Here is a 26,808-nt window from a genome sequence, read left to right on the forward strand (position 1 = left end):
GCGCCGCTTTGGAGTAACTTAAGCTAGGATACATATGTAAAATCGTGTATAGATTAGATTTCTAGGATCGAACATTGGTAGTTTATTAAAAAAAAAACGTTTATCAAGACGTGGAAAAAAAATAGTTTTCTTTTAAATGTCCTTCTAATACTTATGCTTATTTATCCGATTTCGAGATAAATATTATCTTTTTCTTCAGTTATGTACTATTAGTTCCTTGTCTAGAAATCTACCTACCACTATGACCAATATACAAACATAAATACTCAGCGCGACAGTATCGTTTTAGAGGCTTACTAAATAGCAAAATGCACAGAATGTTACATATTTTTTCGGTATCCTAGTGGCGCTTAGTCCAGAGCGGTTTCCCTGGCAGCTGTGAGTTCCGAGACACAAGTCACGTCCTTGTTGCACATTCGAAATACATTTATTACTTCATTTACACTTCATATCATACAAATTCAATTGGTTGGGTCACCTACTTAAGCATAGTTAATACAGAATATCTCAACCCTGACATCTCACACAAAGGAACAAAACTTTAGCTAATTGAGCTTGACTTGATACAAGTAAATTGATTTTCTGTTTTCTGTAGATTTTACCTCGAAGAAAATGGCAACAAAAGTTGAACAGTATAAAAAATGTCTTTAACTTATGCTAACGATAATTAAATAAAGTGAAGTCCTTAGATCGAGAAATGCATGTAGCTCTAAAGCATATGGGGCGCGGGAAGGTGGAAGTGGTTCCATCAGTGGCTCAGCCAGCCGCACTTGATGAAGAACTTGCGCAGCGAAGTCTCCATGGGACTGCCCAGCGATGGTGCTCCGCTCAGGCAGACAGTCTTCACCGAGAGGTAGGTGGTGGGTGTGATGTTGTGCTTCCTGCACAGATCCAGCTCGTTGTGACTCAGCAGGTCGCTGCCCAGCGGCTGGGGCAGGTGCTTCAGTTCCTCCAGCTGGGTGCGCAACTTAAGGCTCATGCTGGGCACTTGGTCACTGCTTCCGCCGGCGGCCTCGCTTTGGATTTTGTGGCTGCCGCTTAGCAGGAGCTGAGGAAGTTGCTGCAGCGGCTGCAGATGTTGTTGGCTTCCCTTCGCCGAGTTCGTGGGCAGATTCGCCATCGTCGTAGCCGTGGAAATCACTCCCGTCGTCGCTCCCGAGTCCACTGTTATCCCCATTCCCATCCCCATCCCCGTCGTCTGCAGCATCGTAGCTGCCGACGATCCCCGACAGCTATCCAAGTAGTTTCTGCTGGGCAATAATGCGCCGGAGCAGGTCGGGTCGACGATGTGGAGCGTGTTTCTTGGTGCGATTGAATTTGAACTTGCCTCGACGCCGCTTGACATTTCGCTACGAGGAATAAAAGCAAAATGTTAATCAAGGGTTTAAGCCCCTAAAGGTAAGAGTTGCGGTCTGATTAAGTTCAAATTTGATACATGGATCGCAACTGCTTATCGAAATACTTACACCTTTCTGAGATTCGGTTGTGGGGAGTGCAAGGAAGAGCTTGGCGGCCGTTGACTTCCATTGGAGGGTTGCGTGTGGTCCTGTGGTTAAACATTGTCTTATAGAACCATTCGAACGCTCGTTGTTCGGCGCGTTTATTATGCAGTGGAGCTGAATATCGTGAGACAAGACGGAAAAGCGATTGTAAGATTTGGGTCGGGTCAGGTCAGGTCGGTAAAAGCAAGGCAGCACACACGATATTCAACTCGTCATGCATTTTTATGGGATGAGCAATCACTTCAAGGTAATGAAATCAAAACTATGCTATTTAAACTTCTGTCATTCTATTTTGCATAAGATAGTTCCGAATTTAAAAACAACACATTTAATTTTTCCGTATTTGATACCATAGCTTCTTTAAAGTTTTTTTTAAGAGGCTACTTAAAGGGAACAACTTAATAACAATTTAATTAAAAAAAAAAAAGTTGGTTACAATACCAAATCACATTATTACATCACATAATTAAATCACGCATTATTGTGTCAGAAAATTGGGTATTTTAGGAAGCAGAAACGAATACCTCACTTATAGAAACCAAATATTGCTAATTACTTTTGATAGTTTGATTTCAATCCCCTCGCAGTGAATCCTTGCACTTACGGTCTTGCCGTGGCCATACGGTCCCGTTGAGCGATGCGTTGCGTTTGCCGCATGCTGCTCAAAGTGGATGCAATCCTTGATCTTGGTCAGGCCGTTGTAGCGGTACCGGTATAGCTCCGCCTGCCGGATTCGCAGCTCCTTCTCGCGCTCCAGCGATCCCATCAGCCGCTCGTACTCGTTGCAGGTGTAGAACTGGGCATAGACCCGGAATCTGTCCCGGAACTCGCGCTGCTCCTTTGTGAGTCCTTGGTGCAGAGCGTAGTTCCGGTTGCGGAAGAAATTTGAGACCAGCTGGTAGTCCCTGACCATCCGTTTCCTGCGGGCTCGCTCTCTCAGTCGGCGGGTGTAGATGTCCACGTGGGCCAGCTTCAGCATCACATCCACCTCCGTGTCCTCGGAGTTCAGCGAGATGTTGGAGATCAGTTGCTCGGCCGTGGGATCGTATTCCCGCTCGAAGCTGTCCCTATTGGGCATGTATCCTAGCTGCATGGCCTCATCGGAGTTGATGTCCAGTGGCGGCAAGGTGGCCAGGGCATTGGTGCCCAGCGGACCGGCATCGTCGTCTCCCGTGTGGTCGATGAGGCGGGGTCTCTGGGTCTGGGCCGGAGTCCAAGTGGCCCGGCCAATCGTGCCATTTACGAACTTATTCACATACTCCTCCTTGGCGTCCTCCGCCGACTTGGTCTCGATGTGCTTGCTAATGTCCTCCCAGTTTCCAAAGCCGTACTGCTCGATGGCGTCCAGCAGCCGGATCTCCTCCCGCGCCGTCCACGCCCCCTTCCCGCGGAACACACTCAATATGGAGGTGCCCGTGTCCATGAACTGGTAGGCATGGTTGTTTTGGTGGGCTCCGATCTCCGCCCCCGCGGCAAAACACTGCGCAAATAAATAAACAATAGTACAACGTAAATACCAAATCAGCTGTTTTTTAATCAACATGGTGAAATTGCCGGTTGTGTGTATATGTTTATACGAATTTCCAGATGAGTCAGTTTTTCGGTTCCAGATTAGCGACGCATCTCTAGACTGTTCGAGTATGGGTGCAGCAGGGTGGGTCGACATTGTTGACAGATATACATTGTGGTTAAAAGAAATCTTCTATAAACACTCCGCAATGGTAAGGGAACTGTAGTTATTACTATTAAAACCACCCATTTAAATGTTGACCTAAAATTTGGACTATGCATTTACATGCATTAAAAAAAAATTAATATAATTTTAATCTTCAAACAACCTAAATAAGAAACTGCATATTATGAAATGATTGTTTTTTTATACAAAAAAAACTTTATTATTTTTATTTAAATGATTATATATTAACTTTAATTTAGATTAATTTTTAGTTTTAGAAATCCCCAGACCTAAAAACACTTCTCCAGAACCCAAAAATCGACCCACCCTACCTCCACACACATACTTAAACACGCGCGTCGGTTGACAGCGTGTATGTGTGAGCTACTTACTTGCAGACACAAATCGAAATTTTCGCACTCCGCACAATGCACCCGAATGCCCTGAATATCGTCCTGGCAATTTGTGCAATTATACTTTGTGAATAAATCCGCGATTGTGGTCATTTTGGCCCAGAACGTGGATTTTTCTCGACAAAAAAGTTGTGCGAAAAAAACCTATGCCAGCAGTGTGGCCAGACCTAGAGACAACGCCATATTGCTTTTGCCGAGAATTCGTATATATACCTCTTAACGAACCAGTTCATTTCAGCAGTGCTGCCTTTCCCGCTACTTTTTCTGATTTTTAAAATTTAAATCTGTATCGCCTAATTTATTAAAAGACTTAAAAAAAAATTATTAAAAACTTAAAAAGTAAATAAAAACTTTCCGTAGTTTTACTACTTACCCAAAAATTAAACTACTTCAATATTAAATAAATATTTATATTACTTACCAACAAATTAGAATGCTTTAATTTGAAACAGAAGCCCGATTAAAGAAATATAACACTTTTATATTTTCCCACTAGCTTTTTTCTCTTACCTCAATTTTATAAAAACCAATGCTTATGCGTTAAATATTGATAGTTTATTTAATAATTTCAAAAGTTTAATTCGAGTGTTTTGCCTTTTCATTTAGTTGATTTTTACGCTAATATCACAAAAATAATATATAAAACTAAAAATATATAAGATGTAAATATCAAAAACCGAAACCAGGTGAACATAAATACGAAGATACATACATATATGATGGTCGAAACACCGATCGTGTAGTGCTGAACTAAAATCAGAAAACTCGAGGTGCTTAAAATGCAATTGGTTACGTAATCATAAAGCGGTGGTCAGGGCTTAAAACCTAGGCTAATTCATGAAAATTATAGGAATTGATAAAACGTATATATCTTTTGTCTCAAAAAAAAAGTGACAAATTCAAAGCTGCCGAACAATATCCTGGATGCTTAAATCTAACATGAATCGGGCGTGGTATTGCCATGATATTGTAGGTTACAATCGTTACAATCATTGGGAAGGATTTGGGGCTAGGCTACGCTATATAAATAGTTGATTATTCGATTAGTTCATACATGTGTTTATGCTGAATACGTTTAGATTATTGTTAGTATTGCTGTCTTACTCCGAGCAGTATCCGAATTGTTATGGGTTTCAGATATCCCAGTGAGCGGTGAGGACTAGTTTGTGTTGCATTTGGCTTTGGTGGCATTGTTGCTAGATTACTGTTGCTAGTTTGCTTGGACCAAGGGGAAACAAAACGTGTTACACGATACAAAATGGTTTAACAAATCTTAAACAGATATGGCAAGTTTCTTGTGCAGCTGCGTTTCTGAAACACGCACACGGCCAACAAAATTCATCAATTCGAGTACCTAAAAACGTCTAAATAAGTCTATTTGAGCGCCAAATTCGGGTTGGTTGTCGCACCTGCGTCTGATCCTTGGGTTCAAAGAAGGTTTAACAATACTGTTCGAGGACATTAAAGAGTTTGAGATTCACGATTTTCACAGATACGGTTCGATTCAAATTCGCTTGCGTAAGGAACTAAGGAAAAGTCACAGCGCAGGCGCGACCCCAGTCGTCATAATCGACAACTGGCAACGGATATGGATTCGGATTCGGATCCAAATCCAGATCCATCCGGGCCCCCTGCTCCCGGCAACGGGACTCATAAGCAGGTGGCCACCACGGCGGATGAGCTCTCAAAATTTGCATAAGCGAGTAGTAGTCCTAAAGCATAACTATCAACTAATTTGGTATGTAAAGTCTTTCTGTCTTTGTCATGGGGATGGGCGCGATGAGAGGGAGAGGTCGAGGTCCAATGGCAATGGCCCACTAGCAACAGAAGAACCAGCATGCCGGCCGATGCCACAAACTCGTGGCCATACTCACCCGGATATGGGAACCGATTCGCAGTGCTCGGGGGCTCGTCTTTATATCTGAACTCTCGCACCTCATCGTCGTCGTCGTGTTGGGAAGCATCTAAACGTTGGCTAAGCTTGGCGGGAATCACTAGTATGGAGTTGGGATGTGTGCTAAAATGGCGTTTGGTGGCGGTCAGCCCAACAATATGCATCTGATTGCATAAACTTTGACCGTTTACGGGATGGCTGCTGCTGCTGCCGGCGGAACTGCAGCTACTGCCGCTGGCGGAGATCGGTGTCGTGGGTGCGGATAAGTTACTGGGGTGTGGATTAATTTGCTTCTTGATAAAATACTTGAAGAGGGTTTTGTTCCTCTTTAGTTACGGTTGAATCTGCTTCTTGGGTTTTTTTAACTCAGCATCTTCGTCACGCTTGATCTCGGTGTACCGCTCGCCCTTGAGCGATACGATCTTATTGTCCCGGTAGCGGACCAGTTTGCGCGGCTCCATCTTCGGCACCACAGGCTTGTACTCACGCTGGGTAGCGTTCTTGTCGACATAAGAGTACCTAGTGGGACATAAATAAAAATAAAAATTATAAGATATTTGTATAATAAAATGTATTTCATTTAGATTAAACTAAATTTAATTAATAAGCATGGAATAGTTATTAACAATTTGGTATCTAAATTGAAAAAGATTTGATTATACTCAAAGTAACTTACCTGGCAATGATGCGATTTTTGAGCTCGTTGTCGTCAACTACAACATTCTTCTTGATGTATGTAGTATGGGACTTGTCAGTAATACATTGGTTGGTCTCTTGGCGATGCAAGAGGATCTGAGTTGCGCTATCGATGTCGCCTTTGGAAATGGCAATGCAATGCTTGATCTGAATGTGGAATAATTAAAACATTAATTTATTTATTATTTATTATAAATAGAATAGTGATTTTTCTAAACAAAAAAGTGAATTTCATATGAAAGACAAAGCTTATGTATACATTTTAGAATCCGCTTGGTTTTTAATTTACGCTTACCTCGGCGATAGCCGAATCCGGGAACATTTCCTGGAGCACTTCGGTCTCATCCAAGAAATAGTCGCAAGTGGAGCTAGAGCTGTCAGTGGAACCTCCATCGCTGGTCTCCGACAAGTGCTGGGAACGCTTGTTGTTGCCTCCACCACCGCTGCTGCTGCTGTTCGAGGAGAGCTCGTCCTTTTCAGAAGTGGACGAGTTGCGAGCTCGCAATTTGGACTCCGGAATAATACTCGACAGGCTCAAGGAGCTGTAGATAAAGTACGGATAAAATGAAATAATTCTAGTAGGAGGAATATAATTAAAACCCACTTGAACGACAAGTTGATGTTGTCATGGTCTCCTTGGCTTTTTTCCATCTCGGTGAGCTCGTTGGCCAGCTTGTAGATCCAGTCGCAGATGATACCCTGGTCAATGGTGGGGAACTCCTCGAAGTAGGCGCCCATCATCTCCACAAAACCCTCCACATCGAAGCACGGGTCCTGCGAGGCCTCCTCCAAAATCGAGATGATGTACGACAGTACAATCTCGTCCACCACGCTGAAGTCGGCCCCTGGAATGTGGCCACTGATGAACTGCACCAGGCTGCGCTTCACCATCTCATGCTGCTTCTCCAGATTGGTCATGATGGCTTTTTGGCTGAACGGACTTCTCGAAGAATCTCTTACTGGATCGGCGAATTTTCGTGGCTCGGGACTCGAAAGGTTCGTTCAAAATACTGAAACTCACTTATGGGGGACTTCCCCGAACTTTAGTGCATTTCCTGAAGGTCGGATAACTTTATTTCCGTTTAGTTTTGCAAAATATTCCGTTTTAAACAGTTTGGTTTTACGAGCTGCGCCTATTTTGCTTTTCCTGCTGCTTCTTCTTCCTGCAATCAATAATACTTCGATACACATGCAGCTGATATCGATAGAGAGGAAAATCCAGGAAAACTCGATATCGATATTTTTAAGTGCCCATCGTGCATGGGCCAGATAAATTTATTGCAGCCTACAAGCTGATCAACATTTTTATTAAATTTAAAAATATAATATATTTAAATTTTTTATGTACATACATATGGGATACAAGTAATTCTCATCACTGATGTTAACCAATAGTTAGTTCAGGTGCTCATCTCTAACGACAGGAGGAAAAGCGAAAGTCACGCAGAGCTGTAAACAAACCCCGGAACTATCGATAGAATCACAAAAAATCCCGATTCCAGCCGGCATATTCCGGAACGTAGACTCTCCTCAGAACGTCAATAAAAAGGTGAGTTCGCCATTTGTTGCTGCTCAGTATTTTCCGTTCCGACCCGAATACTTGCAGGGCACTTGCCAATCCGATGGACAAGCGCGTCACAATCCTGCTGCCCAACGGGCGGCGGCAGAATGTGAACGTGACGGCGAACATGACGCTGCTGGAGATCCTGGAGACGGCCTGTTCCAAGCACGGCTTCGAGGCGGAGGAGCACTGCCTCAAGTTCCACAACAAGGTGGTCGGATTGACGCAGCAGTTCCGCTTTAGTGGGCTGCCCAACAACTGCGTCCTGGAGATGGAGCCCACGGAGAAGCGGCGCACCCTGAGCAATGTCCTTGTCTGCATTCAGTTAAACGACGGATCTCGCCAGCAGGCAGACTTCTCGCCCAACGACTCTGTTTGGCTGGTGGTGCAGAAGCTCTGCGAATCGCAGGTCAAATGTTACGAGAGCCCTGTCATCGTCTACATGCGCAGCGAGTTGATTGGCCAGGAGCAGATGCGCCAGACCACGCTTAAATCGCTGGGTATCTTGGAGGGCCGCGCCATGATGCGGCTTATCGACAAGAAGCCCGAGGAGCTCAAGACCCAGGCCAATGTGTACAAAGCTCCAGCAGCCAAAACTCCGGTGGATAACGACGACCAGCCCAGCACTTCCCGCTCTGCAATGGCGGCCAGCGGAAGAGGCGGTGGCTTTGCCCTCACCAGCAACATGATCAAGAATCTGAAGCGCACGGCACCTGAAGAAAACTCCACCGGAAGTGAACCAGCACAGACCTCGGAAAAATCCGAGCAGGAGCAGCAGCATCAGCCAGAGGCACCGAAGTACGACTGGGGCAGTAGTTCCGGATACTCCATGCACCATCCAGCGGGGCGAAAACCGGCGGAGAACGAAGCCGAGGAAATTCCCGGGCGAGCACCGCCCGTGGTAAATGTGATTGGACCGCGCCAAGCAGTGCTCTTCTCTCTGGACGAGACCAAGAAAAATGCCGACGATCTGCCGGACTCATTCTTCGATCTGACCGTCAATGATCTGAAGATGGTGCTGCGCGATTTGAAGCGCACTTCGAGCGGAGACGACGACGCTCCCTTGCTGACGGCCAAGCTTAGGGAGCTTGAACGCCAGAAGGCCATGCTGGCCAAGCTGAATCAGTACAAGGATTGTGTGCTGCGCATCCAGTTCCCCGATCGATTCGTCCTCCAAGGCATCTTCAAGCCGCACGAGCCGCTGTCCATGGTGGAGGAGTTTGTTCGCGAATTCTTGGCCCAGCCAGGCGAACAGTTCCACCTCTTCACCATCCCGCCGAAGAAGGTGCTGCCCTCCGAGGAAACGCTACTGGAGCTGAACTTTGTGCCCAATGCCATAGTGCACTTTGGTTTCCTCAAGGACTCTCTGAATGCGGTGAGCAATCGATTCGTGAAGGAGCAGTACGTGGGGCAGCTGACCTCCGAAGAGGGGGCGCACTATGCCGTGCAAAAATATCGCCTCACCCGGGTCACTGCGACGGGAACTAGCTAATGAATGGATGGCTTTAAGCGAACAGTTTGCGTGATATTAAATGAATCCGCTTTATTTCTATGTTTCATAAATTTTGTTTACTTATAAATTGCATCATGAAGGAATACGTTTGGTTTGATAATCGTTTCCATTCCGTTTACTGATTTTAAACATCAGAATAAACCGCATTTTTCATACAGGGAGTGGAAAACATTTGCGGCAACTCGTTTATCCATTTTGTGAGCACTGTAAGAAAAGATAATGTAATTCAGTTTTAATCATAATTTTACTCGTACCATATTTGGAACCAACTATCACTGGACAGCCCGAGTGCAGGGCCCTAATATTCATATCGCCGGTGTTGTGCAGGTTGTACCAGAAGACCGCCGAACCCTTCTTGGGCGTTACGGAAACATCGATTATCGGGAAAATGGTGTCGCCACCCGATTCAACATCTCCAAGCTGAAAAGGACTGTAAGTAAGGTTAAGGAAGCTTTAACTCTGGCCGACTTACGTAAAACAAAACTGTGGCTATGCGATCCCCATCTCTCCATCGCATCTGCAAATATTTGATAATGAGATGAGCAGGTAACTAACTACCTAATCCCCCAGCATCTCACCTCATTCATGTGGTTGTGATAGTCGGTGTGCAATACATACTGACCACCCAAGCCGTAGTTGATCAGCGAAAACTCATCGCTCATCTCCATACTGAGACCGGTCATGTCCGTCACCCGTTGGCCAAGTGTTCCGACTACCCTGCCTTTCGACAATGTTATCGTAGAGTCCTTGGCGGATCGGATATCGGACCTTGTACCCGCAGAACCGACCTGGGATAAGGTGAACTCGCTTGTGTTTAGCAGCCAATTGATTTCACTTTCGTAGATCACATCGTGGTAAATCACCATGTAGGGATCGGAGCTCAGCTCTTCCATTTTTAGTGGGGCGATCCTGGTAAAGGCCGTCGTGGAGCTGTTGTAGCGGCAGTGGAGCCGACTGGGCTGACGGAAATGGTCGCGGCACTTTCGCTTGGTGATCATCTCCTCATAAATCCACAAGGAGAGAAAATTTCTATCTGCCTTTTTTGGTAGTTTCCCAAAGTGGTGGTGATCGTGAGCAAGTTCTTGATTCTTCATTTGGAGTACTGCCCATGTGTTGAGGACAGAAGTTTTTTTAAGAGGATTTATCTTGTGCGGGAGCTTTTCCTCATTGAGTTGCTTCAAGGAGGCGTTTAACCAGGCCTTCGCACGATCATCCTTTCGATCGTTCATGCTAAAATCTCCCAGTGCAAAGCAGTCATGGGCAGACAGAGCTGTTCTGGAAAATATAAATGATAATTTCTCTTGTTTTGATTTACCTATTTTAATTTACTCTGGATCCGAGTATCCTGCCAAAAAACCAACTGCCAGATCATCTGGCTTCAGATCATAAAAGGATATCAGGTCATCGATGCCCCGACAGGCTTGTTTCAAATCCAAAGCGGTTGGTAGCAACTTTCGCATCTGATGCGCCTTCTCAATGCGTTCTTAAATATATATGTACTTAAATATTCGCAAAATCTATGTGGAAAGTTTATATATTTAATACCTAATTCATCCTTATGGATATTTGAGCCATACTGATGCCATTTTCCCCAATCGGTATGTAGACGATGTATCAGACGAAAACTGTTCACTGGATTTCCCAAGTAAGCTTCGTAGTCATCCTTCATTTTGTAGTGCTCGAAATTCATAGTTTTTAGAGATCTGTAAGTAAACACATCTTGAATAACTATTTGAGGGATTTTGTTATATACTTACTGCTCCAATATGTTCAGCTTTTTCCTTAGTGTTTCCACGTAACCATTTAGGTTCTCGACCAACTTGTCCTCAACCTCCAGGAGCTTCAGCAGTTCCTCTGATGAGGCTGCATAGGAGTTCTTTGCAGCCGCCCTTGCAATCCTATTGCTGAAAATAAGACAAACGCTTAAAAAGGCAATGATTTCAATACCTTTAAAATTCAACATTTCCGTTCCCCAACAAAAAGGCAAATAATTTCTCAACTTACTATTAAGAACTTTGCCAATTTGTCAAAGTAGTCACGGTTACGGTTTATTTAAATTAGTTAAGCTGAGAAGTACTGACAGAAAATCGGACAGTGTTATTTTATATGTCTATCTATATAAGTTTTATTTTTTTCTTTAATTTCTTTTTGTGCATAAAGAGGAATACATTTGTAGGTCTTTAATTGCTCAACTAATTTAATTAGAGCATATTAAATTACTTTTTTTAAAGTTAGTTATTCCAAGTTAAAAATTCATTTGCCCAAAAGTTTTATAAGTGAAATGTATAGTATACAGAATTTTACTTTCATTGGTTTTCTAAGTGTTTGTACAACTTTCTGCCAAATATTTGGCAAAGAGGTTCCAATGAAATCCTATGCCGCCTCAACAGTGGAACTAATGAAACTTCTCGAGGTTGAGGATGAGCTGGTCGATAATCTAAGGGGTTACGTGGAAGTACTGAAGAAGAAACTCCATTTGGTTGAGCAGTAAGAGACAGCAAACATTTTTCTCCGAATAATGACAAATAGTGGACGCTTATTAGTTCCTTAATAACCATGAATTCTGAGCACAACCAAATGCAAAATGACTATGAAATGTACTTGGGAAATCCAGTGAACAGTTTTCGTTTGATACATCACCTACACACGGATTGGAGGAAATGGCATCACTTTGCTCTAAACACTAATAATAATGAATTAGGTATTAAAAATACTTAAATACCGAGTGAACAGAGTTTATGTTTTTAAATTTTAAATTTTATTCAGGTCACATTGAAAAGGCCCATCGAATGCGAAAGCTGTTACCCACCGCATTGGATTTGGAGCACGCCTGTCGCGGCATCGATGACCTTATGTCCTTTTATGACCTTAAGCCGGAAGACCTGGCAGCTGGTAGTTTGGCAGGACACTCAAAGCCAGAGTAAGTTGAGATAGGTAAAATAAAATTTTTAAAACTATCATTAAACACTTCCAGGACAGCACTGTCAGCTCGGGATTGCTTAGCTCTTGGAGAGTTCTGCATAGGAAACAGAAATGAAGATCGTGCCGAGGCTTGGTTTAATACCTCATTGGCCAAAAACGAAACTAAATTCAACAGCTACACAGTCCACTCGTCGTGGGGAGCACTCCAGATAAAGAACAATCAACTAATTGCCGCCTCATTTCACTTCGGAAAAAAACCAAAAGAGTTAAGCTACAGCGATTTAGATATGTTCATCGAGAAGGAGTTAGCCACCAATCAGAACTGCAGTGCTTTGTCCCGGAAACCCAGTCGACTTCTTTGCCGCTACAACACTTCCACGACGGCCTTCACGAGGATTGCCCCACTGAAAATGGAGGAGCTGAGCACCGATCCATACATGGTGGTTTTCCACGACGTCATCTATGACAGCGAAATTGATTTGATTATGAACTCAAGCGAGTTTTCTTTGTCCCTTATCGACGTGGGCCAGAAGTCGGAGGTAAGAAGCTCCAAGGACTCATTTATCCTGACAACGCTAGACGAATCTCTCACAGAACGGGTGGCCGATATGACCGGCTTAAATATGGACATGAGCGAAGCGATCACGCTGATTAACTACGGAATAGGTGGTCACTATATGTTGCACCATGACTATCTTAACTTTCCGCAAAAGGTAAAGGTTTCTACGAAATTTATCTAATATGTAAACTATATGGTATTCTTTGCAGGTCCGAATGGAAAAGGGAGAACGCATAGCCACTGTTTTGTTTTACGTAAGTTAGTACAACTTATTGCAGACTTCTTGATCTTAATTGTAATTACTCCAGCTGGGAGATGTGGATTCGGGTGGCGACACCATTTTCCCGTTGATTAATATCAACGTGACGCCCAAGAAGGGATCGGCGGTCTTCTGGTACAATCTTCACAACTCCGGGGCAGTGAATGAGAAGTCCCTGCACTCAGCTTGTCCAGTGATTTCTGGCTCTAAATATGGTAAGCTCTAGGGCTGTGGGTTCTATATTTATAAGGTCTAATAATGCTTTCTTATAGTACTCACAAAATGGATAAACGAGCTACCGCAAGCGTTTTCCAGTCCATGTATAAAAAATGCAAGCCTTCACCCGGATAGCAACAATTTAAAATAAGACAAATAGGTTATCTAAACAAAATAACCAGAGGGTGACAAAATAAATAAATAAATAACATATATAATGTATAACACAGAAAAAGATTTCTATAGCTAATAAGGGTGGTATATTCCTGGATATTAAACAAACCTGATAAGTATCCTTTATATATAGAATAAACAAAATGAATTTTTATTATAGTTATTAATTATAGGTTAAAATAGTTGGCCAAGAATAAATAAAGTGATGCAAAGCAACATTGCGTATGAGTGATAAATGTTGACCCCAAAACGAATATATTTCAAAAAGGACCTTAATATTTTTTTTTAGAAAATTTAACTAAATTCTTACTTTTTTTTTTTTCGATCCTAATATACATATGTACAGAAGTGTTAGAATTCTTAATATATTATTCGATCATTTGTGTTTGTAAATTGCAATAACCAAATATATCGTTTGTGTTTATCATCTAAACTGAAGAAAGTCTAAACATGTTATTTTAAATTACATATTTCCGAATTGTCTATCGGCTATATCGTTTACCGTTATCCACTCGGCCAGTGCTGCCCAACAAGTGGAGAGAGCAAAAGAGCGGGTCCCAACGTTTGTTTAGAGTTTCTTCGGCTTACCGCAATAGCAACTTCGATTCGGTTTCGGATACCGCTTAAGTTTCAGTTTGTGATTCGGCTTTCAGTCGTTGGCCGCGCGCCAGAGCAACAAGTTAAGTTTCGCACCTGGCCAGGTGATCGCGTTATCCGCAGGTTGTAAGTCGCTAACGTTTCGCTTTGGCAATACAGGCCAAATATTTTGTGGAGCTAAGGCAATATCACTAGACCCATTTGGGCTGTGCGGTAAAAATTACAAAATTAAATCGAGTGCATAATTCGGCTTAACATTGATTAGGGCAGTGCTAAATGTTTTCGGGTGTGTGTGTTTTTGCGCTAATTTCGGGCAAAAAATTAACGCGGTCAAAAGAGCTAACGAAATTAAAGCGTATCGAAAACAACTTTTACCTATGCTGCCAGTTTCAAAACGAGGCAGAACTGTTGTTGTTTTAGTTGTTATTGCCGTTGAACGTGCCGTCGCCGTGTTGTTGTTGTTGTTATTGTTTTTGTGCTGTGTTTTGGTTTTTGGGGGCGTGGCAGTGTAGTTGGCATGTGCGCAGCCGCCTTAAGTTGGCAGTGACAATAGACGAAAAAGACAGTCAGTCGAGGAAATTATGGAGCGCTGACCAACAAACCAAAGCGCTGGCGCTGGCAATTGGAAAGTTGTTGTTATGCTCAAGAGAGCAGCGAAGGAGCCATGTGCCGCCAGACGGTAATACCGCTGGATGTGTCGCCAAATAAATCACCAGAGATTCAGTCGAAAATTTATAACGAGACAAGACATTTTATTACGCATACGTCTTACTTTTAATTAGCTTTTTCATGAAATTTGATCAAATACAGCGGCTTACGAAATTGTTTAATTTTAATTGACCCGCCAGAATTTGAAAATAATTATTATTAGTTGTACTTTCTATTTAAACCAAAATTCAAATTTAGTTAGGCTTTGGATTACGTATACGTTTAATTTGCGAAATTAGCTTTTAATAAAAAACTCAAGCGGAAATAGTTGTATTTCGAATTGCAAACTTTAAAAATTAATTAAAACGTAATGTAATCCAAACTGCAAACTTTTATGACTTACTCTCACGTAAACTTTACCTAAATTAAAATTGAAGAACAATATCTTTACAAAGCTTAATGATTATTAGAAGCCTAACCGTTTAAATTACCTAAGCTACACTTTTGGTTGAATTTTTTATTCCTATGCAATTTGGTAAAATTAACGCGGAAATTTTTATAGTTTCAAATGCATGTGGTTAAAGTTTATTATAGAAAAATGCTCAAATTTAAAAAACGATTACCGAAAACTCTCTTATAAATAGTACATAGCAATTCAGATTTATTCGGTTAAATGCAACAATTTGTAAACCAATTTATTAAATTTTTGGTGCATTTATACAATTCGATTATTTCTGTCACTTTGAAATGAAATAAAAAATAAAAATAAATCTTACCTAGCTGGAAAAAATGCAAGCTTAGAAAAAAAAACAAATAAATTAAATAAAATCAATGTTGTAGATTAAATTATATTATATACATTATTGGTTAGAGACGGTATTTACATTTTACTTAACTTAGGTTTTTCTTGGTAAATGTGGAAATATAGCGTTCCAGGCCAAAGCTGCCTCTGCCACCGCCACTGCCACCTCTACCGCCACTGCCAACGCCGCTGCCACCGCCACTGCCGGCGCCTACGCACGCGTAGCGCAGCGCGATTATCGGCGCATCTCAGTCGCGTCACCGCCTCCGTCCGCCCATCTTCACTTTTACCGCCGAAAGAGAGAGTGAGAGTGTTTACTCCGGTCATTTGCGTTTCTTGTGTCTACCGGTTTTATTTTGGTTTTTATATATTTTTTTCTGTATTTTCGTTCAATTTACGCGCTTTGCTTTTCTTTCGTCCAACCGCAATGCTGAAATAATTGATAAAAATAATAAGTTCATTAAATTTAATTAAATCAACTATCCGCTTCCGATCTGCGGCACGAGTCGCGAACACAACAATAATAAAAGTTTATTGTGTTTTCCTTAGTTTTCATTTTCCCCCCAAGTGAGTGAACAAGCGTGCAAGGAAAATCGTTAAAATAAACTACACGCATCCGACGAAAATAACTAATCATCGTAATTTCCGAAGAAAGAAATTTTCAAGCAAAATTCGAACGAGAAAAAAAAGTGGCAAAAATGAACTTTTTTGTGATTGGCTTTCTGATCATGCAGGCGGCAAGTAAGTAAATGCAGTTTTCATTTTTCCCGTTTTGAATTTTTCGGAATAATTGCCGTTTCTTTTGTTGTTGTTGCTGTTGTGGTCGGGCTTTAATTGCTTTTCACGGGTGTCGGATAACAATTATTTAATTCGGGTTGGCAGCAGGCTGAAAAACAAATGACTTAGGCGACGAACTTTTCTTGGATTCGAGTTTGTGTCTTAAGTCGTTTGACTCGAGACAGCCGTTATCTTTTATGGAGAGTCTTATGACACCTGGATATGCTGTAATACTAGACTGCAGATCCAAAACAGGTTGCCGGCCAAGATGATTCTCTTGGAAGTTGGCCAAATTCAGTGGCCAATAATTGACCAATCGTTCACCCAAAAGCGCGCCGAAAAAAATAGTCAATTATCTTGAATAGTAGTCCAGATCTAGACATGATGACTTGAACATCAATTAAAACTCCAAAAAAATCCAATTCATGTAAAAAGTGCAAAACAAAAGGCAAATAGCTATTTAAGCAATCTTATCTATGTATTTGTTTATGCATATTTAGCCACCGATCAGCGGTTGCAGTTTATTGGCATCGCTTTTTATATGGATTCAGTTTTGGTTCATTGTCTGCGCCCCAATCTGTTCGCCTAATGCAAAACCTTGCCGAAGAAACCGGATTGGTTTTGTGTTAGTCACGGTGCCCATGGAGCATTCTTGACCTGAAGTAATGTGCAGCTCATTAAGAACAGATACACGTGTGTGTACATGTGTGTGTCTGGCTTGAAGGTGGCTCCATTTAGGGCAGACTGTTACTGTTATCCATTTACCGACCATTCGCCAATTAATCAATTTGCAAATTTGCAGACATAAATTAGCCCCGCATAGCCTTCGCACTACAATTCCGCCTGTTTTATTTGACTGAGTGTTACGATGTTCCAATCTCCCCTCGATATGGTAACGACCGGTCCTAGGCCAGAATATCGGTCAAGATCAGAGCAATAGTCGTCGATTGCCGGGTGTTAATTCCGACAATTTTCGCTGCCCAATTTGCATAAAGTTAATGGTGTGTTTGCTGACCTTTGCTTGGCCAAAAAGAAACGATCCATGGGCAGCAGGAACTGATGCTTACACACATCGCCCAAATATGTACCGACATTGCCCTGCCCAAATCTTTTGATATTCCCATTGATGGCTTCATAAAACTCAGCGAACAGCGTCCGGCAATCGTGGGCCATGATTCATCAATATAACGCCGATTTGTACCCCAACTTATTGGGGTGCGCTGGCCAGCGATGTTTCTCTTTGGTGTTTTCTCATTTCGCTCGTGTTTGGCTCGAACTCAATATCTGTTTTGTGGCCAATGACGCAGCGCTTTGGAGGCATCTTCAGTTGTTTCTGATGCTGTTGCTCTTTTTGTGTTTTTATATAACCCACATTCGAACCGATGTCTGAGAGCTTTATGCAATACTTCTGGCCTAAAACACTTGACAGCATAGTGTGAAGACGACCCATCCTGGCCAAAAGTGACAGCTAATAGCCAATATGTTAGTGAGTGTACGCCCCGTCTGGCAAGCAAACGTAAAATAATATAAATGGTTTTTGGCAAAATGTACATACTTTCAACGGCAATTAGCTGACGCCAACGAATGTTTTTCTTGAATAAACCTTGGAGCCCTGCTGAAATGCATTGCTGCATCTGCCGAAGGGGCCAAAAGTACTGGGAAATATAAAAAAAGAAAGAAATTGCATTGTCATACCATTGGTCAATCAGTAAAAGGCTCTTCGGGCTGGTATTTTGCAAAGTGAAAGGCAAACAGGCATCTGTGCACCGGGGAAAAAAATATCCCATAAATTCTAAAGCACATATTTTGTATTAATTTGTTAAGACATAAACATGTTGAAGGCGCTTTCTACTTTGTACTAGGCATATTGCAATTTCATCTGGGTAGTGTCAAAATCTTACACATTTTGCGCGCTTACATGGTCGAAAAAGTACAAGTTGCCATAAGTATGTAATATTGTTTAAGAGCTACTTTAATATTACTGAAAATTCGCGTGGGATTAAAGTTTTGTGGCATACGCTTAACAAATACTTATCAAAAATTAATTATGTTTGTTTAAATGTTAAATGGTTGTGCCATTTCTTAAGTACTACATACAAAACTGAAACAACTTTAACTATTGAATTATAAAGATAAATACTTCCTATTTTATTCCTTTTATTTGTGTATAGCATATTTTTTCCAAATAAAATATCAATGATTTAAAAGTTAAGTCTAAAATATAGTTGTTGAAATTGTTAAGCTCGAACTTGAAGTAATTTTTAGCAGTGCATGAAGAGGCTTCCGGTTGTGTTTATTCCCACACAAGGGTCGTGTCCTTTCCCTTTTTGAGTTTCCCAATTCAGATTTTTTGTTTCGTTTTGTTCGCAATTAGGAATAAATTAAGGCATGATTATCGCTTCTATTGTTTGGGACCATCTTCACATAGTATAAACAGTGTTTCTCTTGCGCTGTCAAGTGTGCTGGTTCATTATTTCCGAGCACGCAACCCGCTCACGTAAGACCTTCATCTCGGCGATGCTGCACCGATCTCTGGGCATCCAAAGTCTTGCATTCCATTCCACACCTTTTTGAGCAGACGATTGTTTGGCCCACACACACACACATGATCAAATTGCAATTTAATTCGATGGCTTGAAGTGGCTTTGTCAAAAGTTTTGTCAGTCGGGGCTCTTTTGTTGGGTCTATCGCTCACTGTCAAGACCATCGTTCAATTAACATAATTAACCGGCAAAGGGGGATTAGCAAGCCGTGTTTTGGGGCTGACACTTTGAAGCCCATTTGGACAATCCAAACCGAAACAATCTCCCCCGAAGCCGTGCGATAATGGTTTCATTCGGATTGCTTATTCGAGTCACAGGGGCAAGGTCATGGGCAGATCGTAAAATCCTCGAAATTACACTTTGATTTTCCCACTCATGGAATAGAACAAGCTGTAATAGTCAATCTTTGGATACAAGTCAATTCAAGCCAGTCTCCTCATTTTATATCACTTACTTAAAACACCATGGCAAGGTCATTGGCAGCTCGTAAAACTCAATCAACAATGTAATTGCTTTTCGTCTACCATTTACAATGAGAACAAAAATTATTACTGGGCCTGCCTAGTAAATCAAGGAGAAATGGAAAGTTTCGCACAGTCAGCGAAAAAAAAGGGAAAGGTTGTCGCCCAAAGAGCCTTCGCGAAAAAAAATCATTGACAATGAGATAAAAAGATTGACCGTAAAACGTTTTGCCAACAATGGAATGCTTAAAGCCTTAAAATATGAGTGCAGAATATAAAAAGGGAAACCACTTAAAGAGGCGTTGTCTCAAAGGTTTGGGTTAAGGTTCGGCCATAATGAATGGACGGCCTAGGACGGCAGATGTTTGATAATTTATACACGATATTTGCATTTGCGTCGGCCAGGGGAGATCATCAAATTGAATTAACGCTGAGCTTGGCCAGCCAGTTTCTGTTTCAGTTTCGGTTTCGGTTTCAGTTTCAGTTGCTGTTTCAGTTTCTGTTTCAGATTCGGTTTCGATTTCTGTCTTAGCATTCGACTGAGCAATTAATATCAAAATTTTTTTGAGACCAGATGACCCACTTTCGCGGGCAGAGGTGCTAACTAGATGAGGCTTACCGATCAGGGGAAGCGGGATATAGACTTTGAGGAAAGTAACTAAACATTGCCTGGCCTTTGCCGACCATCCGACACTGCCCCACGTGCATATTTATGCCTCATTATTTGTTTAGTTTTGAATTTCTATTTGACCACTTGATGCCGGGTAGCCACGACAAGTCGTCAGCCCACCGCAACCCGCATTTCATACCCGAGATGAGAGAAAGCGCTTGTCGATCGCCTGTGACTAGCTGCAAATGTCGCTGGATAAACCCCCCCACTGACAATTCGAAGCAAATTTCATATTTCATATTGCTCTCCGGCATGCCGTGTTATTTGCCAAGTTTTCCCTAGCTAATTGCCGTTTTCCCTTCTCCAATTTGTCGCCGTGCAGGCCATTTGCAGGCACAATTAAAATAACTGCTCGCCCACACGGCGAATGCGTAATGCAAATTTGCAAGTAAAAGTTCGATTATCTACCGTTCGGAGGGAGCAGGGATAATCGATTGTGGGCTTTGAGTAATGGAGTGGTGTACCTGATGATGATGATGATGACGATGACAAAGACGAGGAAGTGACCACATCGGGTGCGCACTCTGATCCTACGGAGATGGGAGATGACCACACGTTGCCTTGCCATGCTGACACTCCATTAGGCGGGCGGTTATAAAACCAGCTCCATTTTCCTTGAACCCACAAGCCAAACTGTTGGACCGGACTCCGATCCGACCCGTAGCGGCTCTGCACTGTCAAAAAAACGGCCTTAATCGCGGCCTTTTGGACTTTGCTTAACATACAAAACAATTAAACATGTTCTTGATTTCGAAAGAGTTTCGAATTAATTAACTTCTGGTCACAAAAACTTGAGTACTCATATTTATACTTAAAGTCTGTATAAATTTTCTAGTCAAAAGCTATTTTTACACAGTAGGTTAAAGTAAGGAAAAATATAACAATTCACTCTGTTGATTTAACCATTTCAATGAAATATTAATTAATGAAATAATTTTGGTACTAACTTCCATAAATTTAATTACCAATTAATTCATTTATTTCATTGAAATGATGTAAGTAAGATACCTTAAATCACAGTTCCCAATCATCTAACAATAAATTATGTCCAATTTTCATTATTTTTTTGTCAAGTGTAGCATCTAAAGCGATTACCACAATTGGCAACATGTGCCACTCGCACATAATGGCCCGCCATTAGCCGCCTTAGAATCGGTTTCAAATGCTGCTCTATGAATATGGATGCACGACACGCCGAGTGGAGGGGTATTTTGAAAGAACTCATTCGAAACACGTATTACATGTCCCACTTGACATGCTAACAATTTAATTTGAACCCAAGACGCGCAATTTGGATTGAAGTCTGCAACTTGGTTCAGGTCAACGGGGTTGCTCTCTATAAATCTTGGCTAACTCCGGCTAATGCGTAACCTATGGCACTTATGGGCTTGGGTTTCAATTGGTTTGTGTTTACCCGCTCACAAGGAAGTGGTGTTTGTCGGTCCATAATGGGTCTGCTCACGGCATCGTTAATCGATTATGGCCACGTTGAGATCGGTGGGAGAATGCTGGCGGCCTGGTTTTATTGCTCGTATGTCTTGCGGTCGGATTGGGCCATCTTCTCTGCTCCAAAGTGGGTCATTCTGCGGTCACACCCCGAGTTGGCAGATGGCAGATAATAAAAGCACACATACCTCGGATTCCACCAGCCGAGGCAGATGTGTACGTGAGATTTAAGCGGGCAATCCGCACATCAATCAAGACATCCGCTACGCAATTTGATTGGATGCGGGATAAAATTAAAACTTTGCGCCGGTTTTTGTTATAAAACTTCATGCTTGACAGTGGTAAAATTTATTTTATTAATTTATGCCAACGACGAAATGTGATCTAACACATGCCAGATTTTAAAGCCCCACCCACTTTAACACAGCAAAAACACCATACTGTTGGTTACTAATCTTTTATAAGCTTAGTTTTTGGTTACGGTTAAATGTTGCATAGAGAAAACAACACAGAAGCTTTCCCGTCCTTCCCCATTTCATTCCCCAAAAAAAATCATGAAAAACAAACTCAAAATCAGTATTAATCCCTTATTGTACTAATTTTAAACATTACTCTTGTATTATACGAAAAATCTATCCTATTCTGTGTTTGCTTTTTCTATTCTTTATTTATAGGATTGGCTTGCGGGACGTGTGTTTTATCGTCCGATTTCGGGTTCATACTCGATTGTAACTTCAAAAAGTCTGGACTGTTTCGTGTACGAAATTTGGGTGGCCTAAAGGCCCATTTCGGTTTAGGTAAATCTCTCAACTGTTCTGTCACCCCATTTGCACCGCCCCGTATCATCCTCCATCCCCCATTCTCTCAGTGTACATAAGGCATCGAAATAGTTCAAGGTGAATGTCGAGTACGTAGTGTTTCCAAGGCTCTCAGTCCCCCAATTTTCAAGTGCAACTAATTGGTCAAGTAATCGAACTCGATCTGAACTCAAACGCACCGCGAATAGCGATTAAGTAAGTCATTATGCATTAATGCCAATGTCAGTGGTAGCAACATATAGCAGCCAATGACTTGAGCTCGATACTGAAAGATAAAGTGGAGCGCCTGAGACGAAGAGGCAGACCAAGAAAACGACCTGAGGATTGACCTGTAGTTCAATTGCCATGGGCGTATAACGAGGGGTTGCTCATATTAAAGCTAGATCTGGCTCCAGAAGGTCTTTGGACTTTGGGCAACACAAAAAGATCCGAAGCATAACGATACAAATGAGTTACTATTAATTACGAAACTTTAAGATATATGTATCATATCAAATAAAACAATGACTTACATTTTTAAATTAATTTTAAAAATATTTTAGAGATGGACATATTAGACAGTTTAAGAAGGTATATGAAACAAATATTAAACTCGTTCTAAAACGTAACAAAAAATTTGCAACAAAATTCAAGATTAAGAATCACTATAAAAATAAATACATACAAAAAAAATATTACATTTCTATACGTAAAACTGAAAACATATTTTTCGTAGATTAAATGTATATTATTAACACCAATTAAATCTGAACTTAATGATAATTTAACGAGCTGCTGGGGCCTTCATCTCAATAAATCCAAACATTCAATTGGTTTTTGCACAGGTCTATAGCGTTTTTAAATTGTAGTAAAATGATAAAAGTTGTTTTACTTGATTACGTACATAAAAAATGTTTACAAAGCGAATTTGGCTAATATTCACCGACCTTTTCCTAATGGATTATAATAGGCCCTGTGTACATACAAACCGTGTAGATTTAAGACTTCGATAAGACCCTTACCATAGGCACGTGAAGGGTAAAACAAAAGCCATTAATTAACACATCATTGCCCAACCCTCGGCCACGATTGAAGTGATTGATGGGGCCGTTGTGGGCCCGACCTAACCCAAAACCCTTGCCCATTGCAGGTTTCAGTCTGGGCGACGAGCTGGGTTTCCCGGAATCGCTGGGTAACACGGAGCCTGACCGCCGGCGGGCCATCAGCTACAAGAACGGAGCTCCTCCGGATTTGGTGGGCGTACTTCCCTCCACCCAGCAGCAGGTGAGGTTCATTAATGTTAATAAAGCCATAATACTTACATCACCTTCTTCCGGTAGGTCAATCAACCAGTGCAACACCCTTTGCCCGACAAGCGTATAAGTTCACGGTCCACCGGAGCAGCGCCCTTCAACCTGCAACAGGTGCAACAGCAGCAGCAACTGCAACTGCAGCAGCAGAAACTGCAACAGCAGCAGTTGCAACAGCAACTAAAACTGAAGCAACAATTGTTGCTACTACAGCAGCAACAACAGCAGCAGCAGCAGCAACAGCAACAGCTCATGACCGAGGCTCGTCCATTGCCATTGGGAGTTCCCGCCTTCCGACCCATTCCCCAGAAGCAAGTGGCCGCCACTCAGGCCTCCGCTCCGGCTCCCACTACGGCGGAGCGACGGGTGGCCGTGGACACCCCGGAGCCAAGGGTCAGTATCAACAACAAGCTGATAAGTGCCATCGAAAAGCCGGTGAGTTTCTATGACTTAGGGATTTATGGATTTTCAGGCGATTAATTATGGCTAAAGAGTACTATTCGGTTGGTTGGAATTACAATAGCAAAATAAAACAAATAATCGTATTTATTTAAAATAGAAGTATAAATGTAAAAAAAACTTTAAAACTAATTATTGATAGATGTTTTTGTTTATTTACAAGTATTATTGGTAACCATAAAATCAAATATATTGCCTACTGTTACGCACAAACGACTAAAACTACGTTGTTAAACTTAAAGCGATTTTTTGAAAGGCTTATAAAAATTATTTTGTATACCTTTATATTCTTTATTGTACTACCAACAAGTACCCATTTAAATCTTTTCTAAATTCCGGGCAATCGTGTTTAAAGGGATATGCATTATTGTATTACTTCTTTAATGGTATAAATGGTATAGTGCAATGAATTTTAATATTTTTTTCGGTTTCTGCTAATAACATTTATCCTCCCTATTTTGGACAGCACTCGAACCGTACCTTCCACGTGGACAATCCGGTGGTGTCGCAGCCCGTGGCCGTGCCCGTGTTCCAAGCGATGCCCCAATCCATCGCCCGGATCGCCAACGTGGGCAAGGAGCACCGGACGGTGGCCAGTCATCCAAACTACCTGCAGTTCGAGGAGCCCAAGTTCGACCTGAAGGACGTGACCGTTGAGGAACTGGCTGCTGCTGCCAACGTCACAGTGGACACCATTAAGCACGCCATCTACGTCCGGGAGCAGCAGCTGAAGGCCGAGCACCGGGCTCAGTTGGCGGCCAAACTGCGGGAGGAGTTCATGCGCACCTCCACAGTGAGAACTACGACTACGACGACCACAACGACAACAAGTACGCCGCGACCACAGAAGTCGCTGGCCGAGCACAAGGTGTCCAAGGTGGGTGTTTTGTTTGGAGTTGGGCTGTTATTTTGATAAACATATGTGATCCAAATCATTTAAAATCATATGTATGTAATATTTTAAAAAGATTTAATAATTAATTAATTTTAGCAGTAAGACTGCTTTAAGAAACTAATTTCCACCAAACCAAAAGTGCACAACGGGCTGTATGCGTAATATTTTGAAAAAAGTTTACTAATGTGTGGAAGGTATTTTTGATCTGTAATATATATTAAAACAATTCTTATCCTTTCTATTACTGTGTTTATGCGATAGCCATTTCATACAATAATTTAATGAAATGGGGAAATACGAGAGTGCATAAACACCATTTCATGTATTTCCTTACACACGAAACATAACTATGAATTCAAAACAAATGCGTGAAATGGTGAGACACCGCCAACTTAGTTGAGACTTCATTTGTTATGAAATTCCTAGCCTAAACAAAGTATATATGAATTCGAACTTAAATTAATAAATTCACAAAAGGCACAACGTGGCGGATACGTAATAATTTTAAAAGCTTTATTAATTATGATTATAGAGATTATTAATGTTGAGCTTTTATGGGAACTACGCTACTCTTAATCTTAATCTTTTTTTTTTGTAGGTCATGAACGCACCCAAGGAATACTACCCCGTGGGCTACGACAAGAACTTCGACGACAACTTCAAATCCAAAGTGGACCTGCCACCGACGAGTTTCTCCTGTGCAAAGCAAAAGCACTTTCCAGGTCTTTACGCCGACACCGAACTGGGATGCATGGTATGTTATTCAGATTATATGTACTTTGTGAAATTTGTTTTTAATTTTATTAATCTCACCTTTTTCCCTCAAGGTCTTCCATGTGTGCGCCCTCACCGACGACGGCATGGTGCGGAAGTCGTTCCTCTGCCCGGAGAACACCCTCTTCGACCAGACGATCCTCAAGTGCAACTGGTGGTTCTACGTGGACTGCAGCTCCAGCACCAGCGTCTACGACTCGAACATACCCATCTCGAAGAGCTACCAGCTGATGAAGTCGCTCACCTACTTCTCCAAGTTCGCCGGCGGCCAGCGGCAGGAGCAGGATGGCGACAAGGACGAGAACGCTCTGGACATCGACTCGCTGCGGGAGTCGATGGAGGGCGTGGCCAGGCGGCAGGAGCAGGCCAAGCGGGCGGCGGAGGTGGAGGAGCAGCAGCGCAGCCTGCCCAAGGAGGACCATGAGCATGTGGTGCCAGCGGAGGGAGAGCAGCAGCTGTCCAACTAGGCTCCATCTGGGGGCCCAACCCAACGTTATCTGAGATCTAGGTTAAGTGTTCACGATCGAGCGTCTCTGGTCGGTTAGCCGTACGTAGTCAAGTCCCTTGCTCAAGTCAACGGGTTTCTATAGTCTCATCCCCATCTTGACAGAGAAAAAATATCCCCGAAATTGGTCGCCGATTCGGATTTTATTCAGATGAATTTAGCGCTATTTGATGCGCTTTGAAATTATGTTATAGCAATCAAAATAATTTTCTTCATATCAGTAGGCTAAAGTGTTCGCCTGATATGATTAAGATTATTTTGACTAAAAAATTGTGGACACTAGGGAACTGATACTGTTATGATTTTTTCTCTGTTTATGTAGATGTAATCTTTTCGTAGACCCTTAGGTGGATAATCTCTAGTTTAGCCCCAACGCGGAGGTTATATTATTACGTTCTACCATATTTATTTATTGTACAAGTATTTCTCGACAAATAAACATATTTTGCTCCAAGAAATTAATATTTAAATTACAGCAATTTGCTATATCTGTTTCGGCTGCTAACCCCAAGAACAACAAAATTCTATCAGTAGCTTGAACGGACATCGAAGTTAAGAATTTCTCAACCAAAGCTTTTGTATATTCAGATTCAAGCCTTTTTATAGCCTCTGAGAGGCAATGCATTTAAGAGCGCGTAAGACTAATAACAATATTTTTTTTTTTTCTGGTCTAACTGTATTACATTGCCGGAAATAAAGGTTAATTGAAGATCTAAAAGCAAGAATTTAAAACACACAAC

The 26,808-nt window shown here is 41.9% G+C and overlaps 6 protein-coding genes across 14 annotated transcripts; 3 read left to right on the plus strand and 3 right to left on the minus strand.

Annotated features, from left to right (window-relative positions):
- Positions 1-405: 405 nt before the first annotated feature.
- LOC128264494 (transcriptional adapter 2B) lies at positions 406-3,788 on the minus strand. Of its 2 annotated transcripts, none has more exons than XM_053000034.1 (4): positions 3,570-3,788; positions 2,107-2,982; positions 1,467-1,546; positions 406-1,349 (listed from the first exon to the last, which is right to left on the minus strand). In XM_053000034.1, exons 1-4 carry the CDS (start codon positions 3,681-3,683, stop codon positions 749-751), a joined length of 1,671 nt encoding a protein of 556 aa, XP_052855994.1. In that variant the 5' UTR covers positions 3,684-3,788; the 3' UTR covers positions 406-748. The 2 variants fall into 2 exon arrangements, with proteins under 2 accessions (XP_052855994.1, XP_052856076.1); XM_053000116.1 differs by having other exon boundaries at positions 1,120-1,349; positions 1,467-1,616.
- A 335-nt stretch (positions 3,789-4,123) lies between these two features.
- Positions 4,124-7,341, minus strand: LOC128264994 (CUE domain-containing protein 2). Of its 2 annotated transcripts, XM_053000782.1 has the most exons (5): positions 6,785-7,341; positions 6,476-6,722; positions 6,161-6,327; positions 5,821-6,003; positions 4,124-5,754 (listed from the first exon to the last, which is right to left on the minus strand). In XM_053000782.1, exons 1-5 carry the CDS (start codon positions 7,096-7,098, stop codon positions 5,241-5,243), a joined length of 1,425 nt encoding a protein of 474 aa, XP_052856742.1. In that variant the 5' UTR covers positions 7,099-7,341; the 3' UTR covers positions 4,124-5,240. The 2 variants fall into 2 exon arrangements, with proteins under 2 accessions (XP_052856742.1, XP_052856800.1); XM_053000840.1 differs by having other exon boundaries at positions 5,612-6,003.
- A 240-nt stretch (positions 7,342-7,581) lies between these two features.
- Positions 7,582-9,339, plus strand: LOC128264911 (tether containing UBX domain for GLUT4). Its single transcript, XM_053000669.1, has 2 exons — positions 7,582-7,729; positions 7,787-9,339. Exon 2 carries the CDS (start codon positions 7,803-7,805, stop codon positions 9,231-9,233), a length of 1,431 nt encoding a protein of 476 aa, XP_052856629.1. The 5' UTR covers positions 7,582-7,729; positions 7,787-7,802; the 3' UTR covers positions 9,234-9,339.
- Positions 9,259-11,348, minus strand: LOC128264617 (prolyl 4-hydroxylase subunit alpha-2-like). The gene is made up of 7 exons (XM_053000238.1): positions 11,012-11,348; positions 10,800-10,957; positions 10,584-10,737; positions 9,833-10,529; positions 9,727-9,771; positions 9,509-9,674; positions 9,259-9,458 (listed from the first exon to the last, which is right to left on the minus strand). The coding sequence occupies exons 1-7, from the start codon at positions 11,215-11,217 to the stop codon at positions 9,379-9,381; spliced, it is 1,506 nt and encodes a 501-aa protein (XP_052856198.1). The 5' UTR covers positions 11,218-11,348; the 3' UTR covers positions 9,259-9,378.
- On the plus strand, positions 9,717-13,417 carry LOC128264691 (prolyl 4-hydroxylase subunit alpha-3). Of its 4 annotated transcripts, none has more exons than XM_053000364.1 (7): positions 11,434-11,741; positions 11,798-11,955; positions 12,021-12,174; positions 12,229-12,889; positions 12,945-12,989; positions 13,044-13,209; positions 13,267-13,417. In XM_053000364.1, exons 1-7 carry the CDS (start codon positions 11,536-11,538, stop codon positions 13,359-13,361), a joined length of 1,485 nt encoding a protein of 494 aa, XP_052856324.1. In that variant the 5' UTR covers positions 11,434-11,535; the 3' UTR covers positions 13,362-13,417. The 4 variants fall into 4 exon arrangements, 3 of the variants coding, with proteins under 3 accessions (XP_052856488.1, XP_052856324.1, XP_052856402.1); XM_053000442.1 differs by having other exon boundaries at positions 12,229-12,715; XM_053000528.1 differs by lacking the exons at positions 11,434-11,741; positions 11,798-11,955 and adding an exon at positions 9,717-9,800.
- Positions 13,418-14,027: 610 nt separating this feature from the next.
- On the plus strand, positions 14,028-26,526 carry LOC128264216 (mediator of RNA polymerase II transcription subunit 15). 4 transcript variants are annotated; one of them, XM_052999681.1, is made up of 8 exons: positions 14,028-14,104; positions 15,981-16,172; positions 22,003-22,125; positions 23,276-23,409; positions 23,466-23,870; positions 24,361-24,771; positions 25,388-25,543; positions 25,617-26,526. In XM_052999681.1, the coding sequence occupies exons 2-8, from the start codon at positions 16,130-16,132 to the stop codon at positions 26,028-26,030; spliced, it is 1,686 nt and encodes a 561-aa protein (XP_052855641.1). In that variant the 5' UTR covers positions 14,028-14,104; positions 15,981-16,129; the 3' UTR covers positions 26,031-26,526. The 4 variants fall into 4 exon arrangements, with proteins under 4 accessions (XP_052855641.1, XP_052855596.1, XP_052855775.1 ...); XM_052999636.1 differs by having other exon boundaries at positions 14,040-14,107; XM_052999738.1 differs by having other exon boundaries at positions 14,056-14,194.
- Positions 26,527-26,808: the final 282 nt, after the last annotated feature.

This window comes from Drosophila gunungcola, chromosome 3R, assembly GCF_025200985.1.
Source record: "Drosophila gunungcola strain Sukarami chromosome 3R, Dgunungcola_SK_2, whole genome shotgun sequence".
Classification (NCBI taxonomy): domain Eukaryota; kingdom Metazoa; phylum Arthropoda; class Insecta; order Diptera; family Drosophilidae; genus Drosophila; species Drosophila gunungcola.